This window comes from Pecten maximus, chromosome 1, assembly GCF_902652985.1.
Source record: "Pecten maximus chromosome 1, xPecMax1.1, whole genome shotgun sequence".
NCBI lineage: Eukaryota > Metazoa > Mollusca > Bivalvia > Pectinida > Pectinidae > Pecten > Pecten maximus.
Genome location: NC_047015.1, coordinates 19,689,608 through 19,703,846, shown reverse-complemented (window position 1 = coordinate 19,703,846; position 14,239 = coordinate 19,689,608). Strand labels below are relative to the sequence as shown.

General features: G+C 37.1%; 1 protein-coding gene across 1 annotated transcript; it reads right to left on the bottom strand.

Annotated features, from left to right (window-relative positions):
• Positions 1-1,863: 1,863 nt before the first annotated feature.
• Positions 1,864-12,684, bottom strand: LOC117327172 (glutathione hydrolase-like YwrD proenzyme). The gene is made up of 11 exons (XM_033884027.1): positions 12,553-12,684; positions 10,315-10,468; positions 9,755-9,908; positions 9,367-9,457; positions 7,076-7,191; positions 6,565-6,805; positions 5,973-6,144; positions 4,128-4,287; positions 3,552-3,660; positions 3,098-3,242; positions 1,864-2,725 (listed from the first exon to the last, which is right to left on the bottom strand). Exons 1-11 carry the CDS (start codon positions 12,647-12,649, stop codon positions 2,482-2,484), a joined length of 1,683 nt encoding a protein of 560 aa, XP_033739918.1. The 5' UTR covers positions 12,650-12,684; the 3' UTR covers positions 1,864-2,481.
• Positions 12,685-14,239: the final 1,555 nt, after the last annotated feature.

The window sequence follows — 14,239 nt, the reverse complement described above, 5'->3', positions numbered from 1 at the left end:
CATAATTGCAACAGAATCTATTTCTAGGTTTTTGTGATGGTAGGTACCGTAATATGAAGAAAAAACAGTTTCAAAATCTACATATGAAAAAATGATTTTTTACGTATTCAAGGAAGATCAGATAAGAACAAGCACTGTGATATATAAATTGCATGTACTAATGGATATAAAAAATTAACAGTATAGTAAGACCAACCAAAATACAACTGGTTTCTGATTTTTGCATATTCCTTATTTTTTTCATTATTTGTTTCCATGTAGCGCTGCCATACTCTGTATTATTGTAAATCTTTTTTCTTTCTTTTTTTCCCAGAAATTAATCTGTTAGTGTAGTGTTTGTTTTGTTGTTTGGCACAAGGCTAGTGTTTTGTTATCGCATACTATCATCATGATATTTAATTTTAATTAGTATAACCATGAACTTGATGCCAAAAACATAAAATTCATATATACATTTCTCGGCCCATTCGTTTAATATATAGCAATCGAATTGTTGGATTTGCTTATGCGTACATGTACCATGATGAAAATTGAATTAAACTGGTTCAGGTTACTAAAACAACACATAATTGTTGAAAAATATTTTGGCGCTCAGAGAACTCCACGTATTATATTCGCCTTTTAGAATTCCTCAGTGATGCTGGACATAATCTTAACTCTCGTAAGCGAGTAATCTTCCACTTTTAGGAATACAGTAATTTTTGTTTTATCAGTATTAACGGTAAGCTGCCATCCGTTAATGTATTGTTTTAGGGTGCCTAACATATTCTGCAAATCGGAAGCAGATTTTGAAAATAGAGGAAAGTGTCATCTGCACATGTTAGAAGGAACAAAGAGATATCTCCTGAGAATAAAGCGTCCCAACAGGTGTTTATAAGCTCATTTCTAAATCTTCAATTGGTCGTATAAAGATCTTAGAGTATTTAGTAGTTTTATTCCAATACCTTAAATTACCAGTGTAGATTAAAGATAAAAAGGAATAGAAAAACCTATAACGTAAACTAAGTGTATTCAATCGAAAACAAGAAAAGGAAAACCAACAAACCTGTAGTAATTAAAGAGCGAGGCGAAGAAATCAGTTATGTTTTCTTTTCTATTCAATAAACTTAACTCAAACATCACAAACACTCTTAAAAGTCAAATTATGTAATTGGTCAATATCAGACACCTCAGAAGAACCTTGCGCCCACTAGTGAGTGATATTCATTTGTTCTACGTAAAACTTTTTTTCTCTACTTCTCTACTACCTTTCTGTCTCCTTCTCCTTTTAATAGTTTGATAACACGTAGCACCAACATCTGAAATCTAAGAGCGATTTAAAAAACAAATTTCAGTGAACAATGAATACCGATAACACATTTTAACCTTTAAAATACAATATGAATGCCTGTCGGTCATTTTCATTTCCTAATCACGCTAATCAAAAGATAATCGGCACAGCTAGGAACAAAGGGGTACCGACATAAAAAGTTTGATTAATATCATTCTAGAACTTCTCAAGAACTTGCAAAACGACTTAATAATCCTCAAAATCTAATATGGCTGCCTGTTGGTCATTTTGGTTTCAAAGTCAAAATTGAATACTAGGGATCAATGGAACCTACTTGCGAAGTTCGGAAAATATTCTTGGAGGGTGATAAAAGTACGGTTTACTGCCGGGAGGACGGATTATGGACGTAGGGCGATTTGAGTAGCCCACCACCATCACTAAGGAATATTAAGCTCACTCATACATATACAAATGTATGCCAGGATATCCTGGAGCTGCCATAACAATGGATACATCTAGCAAACATGATAGGAGGACAGATCCTAATGCAGATGTACAATGGTACCGCTAATGAATGAAAATGTTCACATAGAGACATACATCAAAGTCATTTATTACTTCAATACAAGTCATTTATAAGTGATTGATTGTTCATCTGGCACACAGTTCTTGTGGGTATTTCATTTACATATGATAAAAATGCATTTTCTGCTTCAATAACTCAACAGGCGAGCAAAAGACAGGTTCTATATTGTACTGGTAACATCCACGTCCTATATTGTAACCACGTCCTATATTGTACTGGTAACACCATGTCCTATATTGTAACCACGTCCTATATTGTACTGGTAACATCCACGTCCTATATTGTAACCACGTCCTATATTGTACTGGTAACACCATGTCCTATATTGTACTGGTAACATCATGTCCTATATTGTACCGCAAACACCATATCCTATATTGTACTGGTTACACTACGTCCTATATTGTACTGTTAACACCGTGTCCTATATTGCACTGGTAACACCATCATATATCATGAATTCCTTTCCGATATGGTATGCTGAGCATATAGTTATGTATAATTGCACTTGTTTTGTTATTTCATTGTATTCAATTATTTTTGAACCGTTACAATTCGCTAACTTGCCAGCTGATGGTTCAATATGAAAATGCTACTTGTAATTGCATACGCTAGGGATTTGATATCAAAAGCCTATTGCCATTCCATCGGCCCTTGGGTCCGATCCACACCAGTATACACGTCCATCTTTTTGTTGAGCAATAAAAGATTTATCCCAGAAAGTTCCAACAGTGATGGCCTGTCCTTTTCCGAAAAGAGAGCGCTCGGTTGCGACTAGCGGACCGCGCACTTTATGACCTTTGTCAGCCAAACCCTGCACAGTCTCAGCAGAAATGCCATCCTCCACCGACACATAACTCTCGTCGTACCTGCAGAAGTAAAACATAAGATACCTCACACAGTGGCTTGACTTTTCTACTTCGTTAGGGAAATTTCATTAACGTTACTAGGGGATTTTGACATATTTACTTCAACGCTTCATACATCGTTATGAATGAACAAATGTCACATTGCAGTTCCTCAAAATCAGAAGTTTTGTAATGAAAACAAATACCTTTTTCGCAATGTCAAGTATGATATAAATGTACTTTCCTCAATCAAAACGAAATCGATTCATACTAGCACTCACAGGTACGTTATTAAAACTATGAGATATATGTATGATAATTAGCATGAACGTGTTAAATGAATATTGGTAAGATCCAATTACCTGAATATGTACATAAATGTCTTAACATTACCCGTATCCTCCTCCGATACAAATTCTTGGCTGGTCTAAAGCCTGCTGTGGGTTCATTCCAAACTCCAACATATTAAGCAGCACCTGCACGTGACCTTGCGGCTGCATGTAACCCCCCATAACGCCGTAGCTCATTACCAATTCACCTATAATGGGATATCATTACAGACTCTCATTTAAACAAAGAGGAGTACATCATTATCAAGTCTTTGATACATCAAATACAAATACTCGTTCTTTCTTATTAATGATCGTTTGATACGGAAGAGCTAATAACATAGCATGTAATAAAGCGCTCTTATAAAATAAAACCAGATAACTACTTATATTAGCTTGTTTCTATATGGGGAAAGTTCCTAAAGTGATATATCTAATTCTTCAAACAAAAACAATATGACAAAATCTTTTCTTGCCAAGGACAAAAAAAAACATACGTGCTTCAATATGTATCCTACCTGTTTTTGAGTCAGTCACCATGGCGGGAATGATGGTGTGATATGGCCGTTTATTGGGGGCGATTACATTCGGATGTGCAGGGTCCAAGGAAAATCCACTCCCTCTGTTCTACAACACCAGATCACAGTGAAATGCAAATAACTAAACTGGATTTAATGTGGACAAAATAAGTACAATTTATTGTATACGTATCCTAAACAAGTCGTGGGATGCGATAGTATTCATAAATTTTCAAAACACCGCAATTGCTGACGATATTAATGGTATTGTCGATACTGATATGAAGTATTCTGATAATTTCGCAATGAACCACCAGCGTTTAAATATAAACCTGAAAGTGTTGCATATCAAAACATAACGAGACATGAACCGGTTAACACAATATGCATATCAAGACCGACAAATAGCATTGACAATGCAACTGATGCGGTGATTGATTTGTTATGTGTAGACATTGAGGAGTGTGCAATCTATTCCACGGAAGAGTGTAACAATATCTACCAAATCACCATTTCCTAGAGGACAAAGAGCAGGAGTGTACTGTTGCTCATTTAATGCTCTCACATACAATTTACCTGTAATGTAAAACCACACCCCTCAGGGACAATGGCCGACCCGAACCCCATGAAATTGCTGTTGATAAAGGAGCAAGCGTTGCCTTCTGAGTCTGCTGTAGTAAAGTAGACAGTGTCGGGGCCGATGTTTACGTCTCCTTTCTTCACATTCTTCATAGTACTGAAGAAAGCAATCCCCAAACGTATTGATCAAACAAAATATGGATTGCGGACATGCTCATTCAATTACGTGACTATTAACAAAGCAATTTTACTTCGACAAGGCACAGGTGAAATATGAAACATTCTAGAGTACATGAATGTGTAGACCTTAGATTAATTTACATTGTTGACTGAAACGTATTCTATTTTTTGATTGGCCGATACCTCTCCGATAGGTTTCAACGAAATGTAATGTTAACTTAAAACTGGCGAATTTTCGCACGAGAGGCTAACAACGAAAATTGATAACCTGGACAAGAAATAGTAACATGGAGACTTCAGTTATTTTTACCAATCACATCGATGCATTGTTGATCATCGGGCTTTAACCATTGTAATCGAAATGGCAGACGAAACCACTGTCGGGCTTGAAAAAAAACGTTTGACCGTATTTCGGGTACCAATCTATAAGATATTGTAATAAACATGCAAAGAAAAAACACCAAAACCGGAAAATATACACGGTGAAAATATTTAAGGATAATTTGGCAAACATTATGTCATGACGTTGAGTATGCAGATGGAACTGGTAAATACAGTAGCCTTTTGAGTGAAGCTGAAGACTGTGATAACTGTTACATATACTATTACAGTAGTCATTTCTGTAACGGTAAATTGAAAGCTTTAATTTAATGACGATAACTCTTTACTACTTTTTTGTTTGTCATTGTTTAATTAGTTGTTAATTTTATAATGAATTTGAATATTGTTAATTTTGATTAATTCTTGTGTTAATCTCGGAATTGTTATAGCAAAAAATGAAAACAAACAAAATTATGGTATTATAGGGTAAAGTTTCAAGTAACATAACAGTTATTGACTTTTTATCGGTTATTGAAGTAATTGTAACCTTCGAAAGGTGATATTTCAATTATTGTATAATATATTGTATATTAGTTTTAATTGCATTTTACCTGTCAAATATATATATATATATAACAATGAGAGCAAAACAATTATATCCTCCAAGAAGATTACGAGTCCTTACTGTTAGACATAACTACTACAGTACCACTTTCGTTTATCTCAAATCCTAGGCCAAAATCTTACACGTCTTATACGTTTTGCCAGTTAAAAGTTTATCATCCCAATAATGTCAATATTCTACTGATTTTTAAGTATGAGCATACAGGTTTTGAATCTTTTCATATTTGTGCCTTTTACACGCGACACTTTAATAATAATATATATAGAGGATATTGAATGGTTCCCCGTTTAATATAACATACATTTCACGAGTATGACAGAATATCGATATTTTCACGAGTGCAAGGAACGAGTGAAAAATATATCGAAATATTCTGTCATACGATACAATTCAGTTGTTTTCTTTTTATTGCATTTCATCAACTAAAAAACTAAATTGAAAACATCGAAAAATTAATATGATCAAAAAATTCTATGAATCAGTAATAAGTTTTATTAGTTTGATACTTTTGTTATATTTCACTTTGCAAAAATGCAATGAAAATCAAATACATAGATAAAAAGCACCATTCCTGGGACAGCCTTATTACATGTATCTAACAAATTCTGTTTCTGTGTGATCCTCAAGGGTTAACGTTACGTTGACAACAAAAATAGACTACTATGCGAATGACTCATACGTGAACATTTTCAAACTCGTGTTCATGTCGATAGTACCTGTTGGTATGTATGAGCTGTCTTCTGTTTGCTGCGTAGTCTTTCGACAGTAAGGTAGAGAGTGGTACGTCTACTTTAGACGGATCAGCACAGTACCAAGTGGTATCTGCAAATCCGAGTTTCAACGCTTCAATAACAAGATGAAGATATTCTGCAGAGTTAGGACCAAGGTCTGAAAAAGAAAGGTTGGTATAGTCATTATTAGAGTATTGGTAAATAAAAGGTTGGAAGGAAGAGCAAAATTTAATTGGAAGATTCTACAAGAGACAAACAAGATATTATTACCTTTCAATGCAAACTTAGAGTAAGATACGGTATAACCAAATAAGATTAATTACAAATTGCATTAAACGACTGTCTCGTCATTCTAAAACTCGTCTGTGATGCCGAAGGGCTCCGACAGCTGGCAGATCAGGAGGCGACGGAGGGAACTTAAAATAGGTCGAGACTGGGATGCAAAAGCCAAATCAGTTTAATAAATTTGATAAATTTATTTCAATAATTGATTTCAAAACATGTGACAGTGCCCCTGACACTTGTGAAAAAGGAGTTGGTGACATGGCCACATTAGTGAAGTGAAAGGAGATATTACTCTTGAGATTGTAATCCTCCAGGACGTTGAGCGCTATCAGGGCAGCCATTCCGTGTCCGTTCGGGGGGATTTCCCATAGACGATAACCACGATAATCGGTGTTAATTGGATCCTCATATGTCGTCACGTGACTCTGTAAATCGTCCATAGTCATAACGCCTCCAAACTTCCCAACAACGTCGACGATGGCTTTTGCTATCCTCCCTTCATAGAAGCCTTTCTTACCTAGAGTACCTAGTTCCTGAGAAAGCGTATCGAAGGAACGAAAAGAGTTTTTATAATTGAAAATGTTTCAATGAGAATTACAGAATTAGAGTTACTGATGACGTCATTCAAACCTCTAAAATGCTTCTGAACTATAGACCATTATGATATACATTTCCTTTTTTTATCGTTAAGATAATGAGGTTAATCACATTATTAGTGTTGGCTTTTATTGATTTAGAAATCCAAGGAAATGTTGCAGAAGTACTGGTGATGTTCACAATATGTTGTATTAGTGTAATCTTACCCTGAATGTCTGAGCAAGGTGAGGGAGTCGAATAACCTGGCCGTTCACAGGAGCCTTACCATCAACAAGTAAATCACAGCCATGCTGGTTTTTAGGAGTCAGTAAGGAATCGACGCCTACAATAGAATATCGAAATGTAAAAAACAAGTACGTGGTACCAACGGCAACTTTCCAAAGTTCTAATGTTGAGTTTAAATAATATGCTGATAGTTTACAATGATATATTTTTCGGATAGACAGGTTTTCGCTGTGGTAATATGAATATTTTCAATGCTCAGATGTTTAGTCGACAAATATCGTGATGTGGTAGTATCATAGATAAAGGTAGACTCATTGTTTTGAAATGACAAATACAATGATCTACATTACATTTGACATTGGAATTTATACGAGGAATAGCAGAACGAAAGGAAACATCCTATAGGTATTTAAAAAAAAAACATCCGGGTATCAAATAGCAGAGGATTTATTGTACTAGCACATATCTACACCAGAGTGACATGACCTTGTTCGACATGTTCTCAATTACACCTCCCTAAACTTTCATTATATAATTGTTACTATGACAAGGTAGCTTGACATTCTCTCGGTGATAGCTTCTTGAAGGAATCACCGGATCTTTGTCACAATGATACAAAACACGTACGATGTCGAGCTATCGTATATCTACGTTATGATTTGTAATTTACTGGTACGGTGAACGAAATAGTCCCATTATTAGAGGACAAAGTACTTTCTCTATGGTTACCCGGGGAATGGAGGATTACCTGGGAACAAAGCACTGTCTCGAGGTAAGCCCAGGGAATAGGGGATTATCTGGGGATAAAACACTGTATCTAGGGCACTAGGGTAGCCTTAGGAATGTAGGATTATCTGGTGACAAAACACTGTATCTAGGTTAGTCTTGGGAATGGGGGATTAGCTGTGGGAAAAGCATCGTCTCTAGGGTAGCCTGGGGAATGGAGGATTACCTTTAGACAATCACTGTCTCTAGGGTAGTCTTGGGAATGGGGGATTATCTGGACACAAAGCACTTTACCTAGAGTAGCCCGGGTAATGGGGTATTGTCAAAGGAAATGACTGTCTCTAGAGTAGCCAGGCTACTGGAGCATTGTCAAAGAAAATGGGTGTTGCTTGGGTATCCCAGGGAATAGGGGACTACCTGAGAACAATGCACTCTCTGAAGAAGCCTGGGCTTGGGACATTATCCGAGGACGATGCACTGTATCTTTGGTAGCCCCTGGAAACAGTGCCGTGCCCATGGAGTAATCTATTGGTGACGTCAATGAATAAGCCACTTTATCTTTGGGTCAATATACCGACACAGTCCGTCGAGTAACTCCATTATCCGAGGACAAAACGCTTGTAAAACTTGGGTTAGCATGTAAACATTTGTAAAACTTGGAATAGCAGGTAAACGTTTGTAAAACTAGGGATAGTAGGTAAACGTTTGTAAAACTAGGGATAGCAGGTAAACGTTTGTAGAACCAGGGTTGATGGGTAAACGTTTGTAAAACTTGGGTTGGCAGGAAAATGTTTGTAGAACCAGGGTTGACAGGTAAACGTTTGTAGAACCAGGGTTGACAGGTAAGCCTTTGTAAAACTTGGGTTGGCAGGTAAACGTTTGTAGAACCAGGGTTGACAGGTAAACGTTTGTAGCACCAGGGTTGACAGGTAAACGTTTGTAGCACAAGGGTTGACAGGTAAACGTTTGTAGCACCAGGGTTGACAGGTAAGCCTTTGTAAAACTTGGGTTGGCAGGTAAACGTTTGTAGCACCAGGGTTGACAGGTAAACGTTTGTAAAACTTGGGTTGGCAGGTAAACATTTGTAAAACTTGGGTTGGCAGGTAAATGTTTGTAAAACTTGGGTTGATAGGTAACCGTTTGTAAAACTAGGAATAGCAGGTAAATGTTTGTAAAACTTGGGTTGATAGGTAACCGTTTGTAAAACTAGGAATAGCAGGTAAATGTTTGTAAAACTTGGGTTGATAGGTAACCGTTTGTAAAACTAGGAATAGCAGGTAAACGTTTGTAAAACTTGGGTTGGCAGGTAAACGTTTACAAAACTAGGGTAATAGGACTTCATTAGTTTTAGTTTTATTCGGTCAATATATTTCTCATAGCTTTCCTCATTAACACGAATCTTCCTTTGAAGGGTTACGCCCTATTCAATTTAATCATTGGTTAAAATGCCATTTTATCGAAGCCACAACTTATTGTGTAGAAGGGGAATTTGAAGAAATGTCTGGACTTCTCTTCACTATCATCGAAACGGAGTGTGTCGATTTACCTTTGTTCCACAGGAATGCCGTTATCTGCTGGACAGGGTAGCCACCCTCTGCTAGGTTCACGGCGGGCTGTAGTATCTGTGCTAGACTTAACTAAGACAAAGGATTGAGAGTAGATATACAGCAATGATGCTACTTTAATTAACAGTTTGTAGAAAAATGTCTCAAAACTGTCTGGTTTTTCATACATAAAGTTTTGATCCGGGTGTTCTTTTATCATTTCCTATAAATGTAAGGTTACAATACCAAAAACCAACTCTTGTTTAACCTTTAATGTCTTACATGTTTCTATATAAAATCTTGAAAAAAAAGAAAGACATAAATGAATCGATAAAAGCTCCACAACTCTCGAGATTTGGAGAAGAGAGTCAGGAGAAATTGTTTTCTTACCTTTCCACTTCCGAATCGATCGACCGTGTCAACCCATGTGGCTGCAGCACCAGGAACCGTCACGGCGTGACCATGCTGCACGGGGAAGGGGTGAGTAGAGTTGTAGCCCTGTTTGTGTAGAAGATCAAGGGTCAACTCGGCGGGAGCTCGGCCACTGTAGTTGTAAGTGTACCAGAAATCAATGTTAGATATTACAATAATAGACTTCTGTTTGAACATGATGTTCCTATCATGACAGTTTTTCACAATCATATCAAAACATTTTGGAACCATATAATTTACATTGTCGAGGATAATACTGTTTCGAAAATAAAAACTGTCGATCCTGCACGCGATATTTTTCAATAAATTGGTCCGAATAAAAACGACAACAATTGTAGCTATGTACGCGGGCAATTTTCTGCAATGAATTTCACAACTGTGAGAATTTAAAGGCGTTCACACTCATGACGAGTATTTCATTTTATCATTTGTAATAATTGAGACGATACCTCTAAGGCATGAGGACGGCCATGTAATAATATATTTAATTGAAGAAGCTGGCATATTAAGATACATACCTGCCATTGACAGCATTAACCTTTTTGGTTTTGGCGTCGTAGAAGAGACAGAATGCATCGCCACCAATACCCGTAGAGCATGGCTCGGTGACATTCAAGGCTGCTGCCATGGCAACTGCTGCGTCAGCAGCATTTCCGCCTGCTTTGAGAATATCTGTCGGGTGAAACGGTGTTTGTTTGACAATATTTATCAAATGCAGTTTCGACACACCGTCACCATCTTCTACACTTAACCTAAGTAAACAGGCTAGAACACTTACCATTTACATACCTCGATGGAAAATTAATCATATTTGAATATCGTTGTGTTAACAGTTTGTTAATTATAACACCAGAGGTTTGTTTGCTTGATCACATTGACTGTGACCCCTTATCCGCCCCTTACCTTCCTCTAATGGAAGCCACCATAGAACTGGAATAGTCTGTTATATACTTAATGAATAAAAACTCCAACAATGTACATAATGTAAACCCTTAACACTAGCGGATCCAGGGGTTGGGGGTTGGGGGTTGGCGGGGTTGGGGGGGGGGGGGGGGGGGGCACATTTCGGATACACCTGTGTCTCCGTTCACCGCGTGTACCTTCACACAAAGCTCGTACACCTCCTCGTGAGTTTTGATGTAGGCTAACTTCAACTTAAGAAACTATCAGACATGTGTTTCATACTATACTGACTTACACCGGAAAGTTACATGTTTGTCACCCATCAACCAACGGATATCGATAAGTCTTACGGTCAGAACAAAATGGCGGGCCAAGATGATCACAGAAGATAGTAGTGCACTTTTAACAATCGCGCTTATCGGGACATCTGGCTGAGACAGGAATAGTTAAAATTCATAAAACAACATTTATCGAATTCGCAAAGTTGGGCGAACTATTAAAATTGCAAAAGAAGTTGTTTTTATTATCAATATCGAGAAGTCTGACAGACAGAAAATATGACGCGAACATGTCTGAAATCTTGATAACACACAGAATATAGAACAAAGGAAGTCTGAAATATGGATAACACATGAGAATATAGTACGAAAAAGTTGGCGTTTTTGGTTTTGATTTGTTTTGGTTTTTTTCCTGTTTTTTTTTAGGGGGGGGGGGGGGGGGGGGGGGGGGGGACTAAGAATTATGACCTAATGGCGTTCGGTCTAAGCGGGATGTCTGTGAACTATCAACAAAATTGCTATACAAAACTGGTTATGCACAATTAACTACTCTTGCTGTTAGAAATAATATCTATAATATATATAAGGAGCCGCAAGCATCTGTTTTGATGGGGAAAAACGAAATGTGTCGTAGATGTTTGTTTTAACATCAGCGCTCCATTTAGGCCAGGATGAATCTATTATATAAGTATATATGTTCTATATTCCTATATACTTTTCTTCTTTAGAAGCAATAAAGATAATGATATTAATAACACTTCATGTCTGTTGTACGCCTGTAGCCCCATCAATGATTGGAACACCATGCAGCCGTAAATAATCATCATCCGATCAATGGGAGGTAATTCAATCTGCGTTATCACATATACAATTCGCGAATCACAACGAACAAAAAACATGCATGTCTTTGTCGTTTCAATATCGCCTCGACATCTAATTCGAGTTGCCATATTGGATTTGATTAATTTGTTTGTGAGTCAGTTCCCCAATTAGCTTTTTGATCCCCTAAGAAAACACATGCGTTTTCAAGTACAATGTACGTCTTGCATGTGCAGTTATTTATGGTAAAGCATGATATCTTACATTATGCGGTTAGATCTAAACATTAAAAAAACTACAAGAGGCCAATGCTCATCAATTAAAAAAAACACACACACATGCATACACATCCTCATCTGGAAGCAGCAGTTTATCATGTGCACTGTTGATGTAAACCCCTATAACCTCACACATACGTACTCTTACTTATCAAGGCGTTATGAAGTTATACTGTACGGTGTAAACCTTGTATGGCGACACGGTACAGAGAGCCGAATAGATGTGTAGAATGTGGGAGAGAATTGCACGCCGGTCTCTACAGATGGTTTATTGTAAATCTAACCTCTACTGGACGGTACAATAAGATAACAACAGGATAATCACTTATTTAAAGGTAGGGGTGACACTTCAATATGTGGTTACCGTACACCTGACATACCTGCACAGGATATATATATGCATGTGTTGTTCACATGTGTGCTGCACTACTTTCGATTTGATTACGTCGCCACGTCACAATCCAGTCCCCAAACTTACCTATCCCCGCCTGACTGGCCAGAGGCTGACTACTGGCCACACAGCCATTTTGACACACGACGGCTGACCTCCTGGAGTTGTAGTGGGATACCGACATCTTCCCTTCACGTGACTGGTTTTAGCGTTTACCCATGATAACGAACTGGCTAGTATGTAAAATATCAACATATGCGTACACACATATGTCTATGTAGTGTATAATACGTGCTTCCCTGGTTATAATGGTATTGTATGTCGCTCGTGTTAAAAGTTTCAAAAATCCTCACGTCACTCCACACGTACTTTGTATCAGTATGGCGGCCGGTCAGGACCATTGACAAATCTCGTGTGCTTCATTGTAATAATTTTGTTACTTTAACGCTAAATATTAAAGGATACAATGACATGATATGAACCAGGGACTTAATAAAATGATCAGACTGGGACTCGGATCCTCGACATAATACAATGATGTGACCGGGACTCGAACCCGGGACCTCATACGATGATCGGCCCGGGAATTGGACCCGGGACCTCATACGATCATCAGACCACCGGAATTCTTACCCGAGACCTAATATCGTCAATAGTTAGACCAGGACACGGACTGCGTTCTGATTATTTGAGCTACCTGGCTATCCATGATCAGACTAGGTCAGGTCCACTCCAGTAATATTTATGATATAGGTATATATAGCAACAGTATTGTGTATGATATCTATATACAGGTATGCTATCGTGATTTGTTTAAAATTAACTCCTAACAAAGAAAGAGAGGTGTAGAAAAGTCCTTCAGCGGTGATATAGTGACATATCGGGCCTATTACAGGCTCATTACAATAGTGAAGAATAGTTTACTTTATATGCTGCGAAAATTAGGTATGACATTGATATAAAAATAAGAAGGTTTGTATTTCTATTTGGCTTGAATAAATGATACATTAGTTTATAGACATAACATGGCTGGTCTCCTTATCATACTAAATTGTATATATTGAGTCAAAGAGGAGGCGATATTATTAGTTTATATTAGTGTTTGTACACAAATTAAATGGGTTTTCCATTTGTTTACGACACTGTTTTCTAGAGCACTTGATGAAATGGGTTAACTTTTTGTCCATTTTATTTTTTATTTTTCACGAAAAAAGATTCATGTCCTTACAAAAATGTCACCATGAAAATTATAAAGAGGTTCAAAATAAATATTTTGTTCTTTTATTTATTTATCTTGTTTATTTTGAAGTGGCTGAGGATGATCGAGACAATAGAAAATAAATTGTGGTGGTTATAAGCATTTCTTTACCTAAAACCAAAAAAGTAATGACAATATATCCAAAAGTAATAACCACCGCATGTGTTAACTAGTTAACCATTATTATGACAACAACTAAAATATTGTGAGCATTATTTGAAAATCGAAATATACATAATTAATTTGTTCATTTATTATTTGACATCAAAAGCTATGTCCCTGGTAGGAACTGTATTTTAACTCAAATGTTAGTTATACATTTAGCTTTTAAAATGGTTTATTCTCAGCTCACTGGTTACGAGTAACCGTAAACAAAGCTGTACCCCCGCCGTCGGCGTCCCACATCAAAATGTCTGGGGTATGTGTTTGGAATGCTTTTAAGTCTAAATGTATACACCTCGCAATCTTCTGATTTTGTTTAAACTTTCATTAGAGGTCCAGGAGTGATGTTATGGC

What these genes read in the sequence shown, in the direction of transcription:
- LOC117327172 (XM_033884027.1), bottom strand. Translation starts at nt 12,649, where the DNA reads ATGTCGGTATCCCACTACAACTCCAGGAGGTCAGCCGTCGTGTGTCAA. An exon ending in GGCCAGTCAGGCGGGGATAG is followed by an intron (nt 10,469 to 12,552) that starts GTAAGTTTGGGG and finishes TTCACCCGACAG; the next exon opens with ATATTCTCAAAGCAGGCGGA. An exon ending in GGTGTGGTTTTACATTACAG is followed by an intron (nt 3,661 to 4,127) that starts GTAAATTGTATG and finishes CTGGTGTTGTAG; the next exon opens with AACAGAGGGAGTGGATTTTC.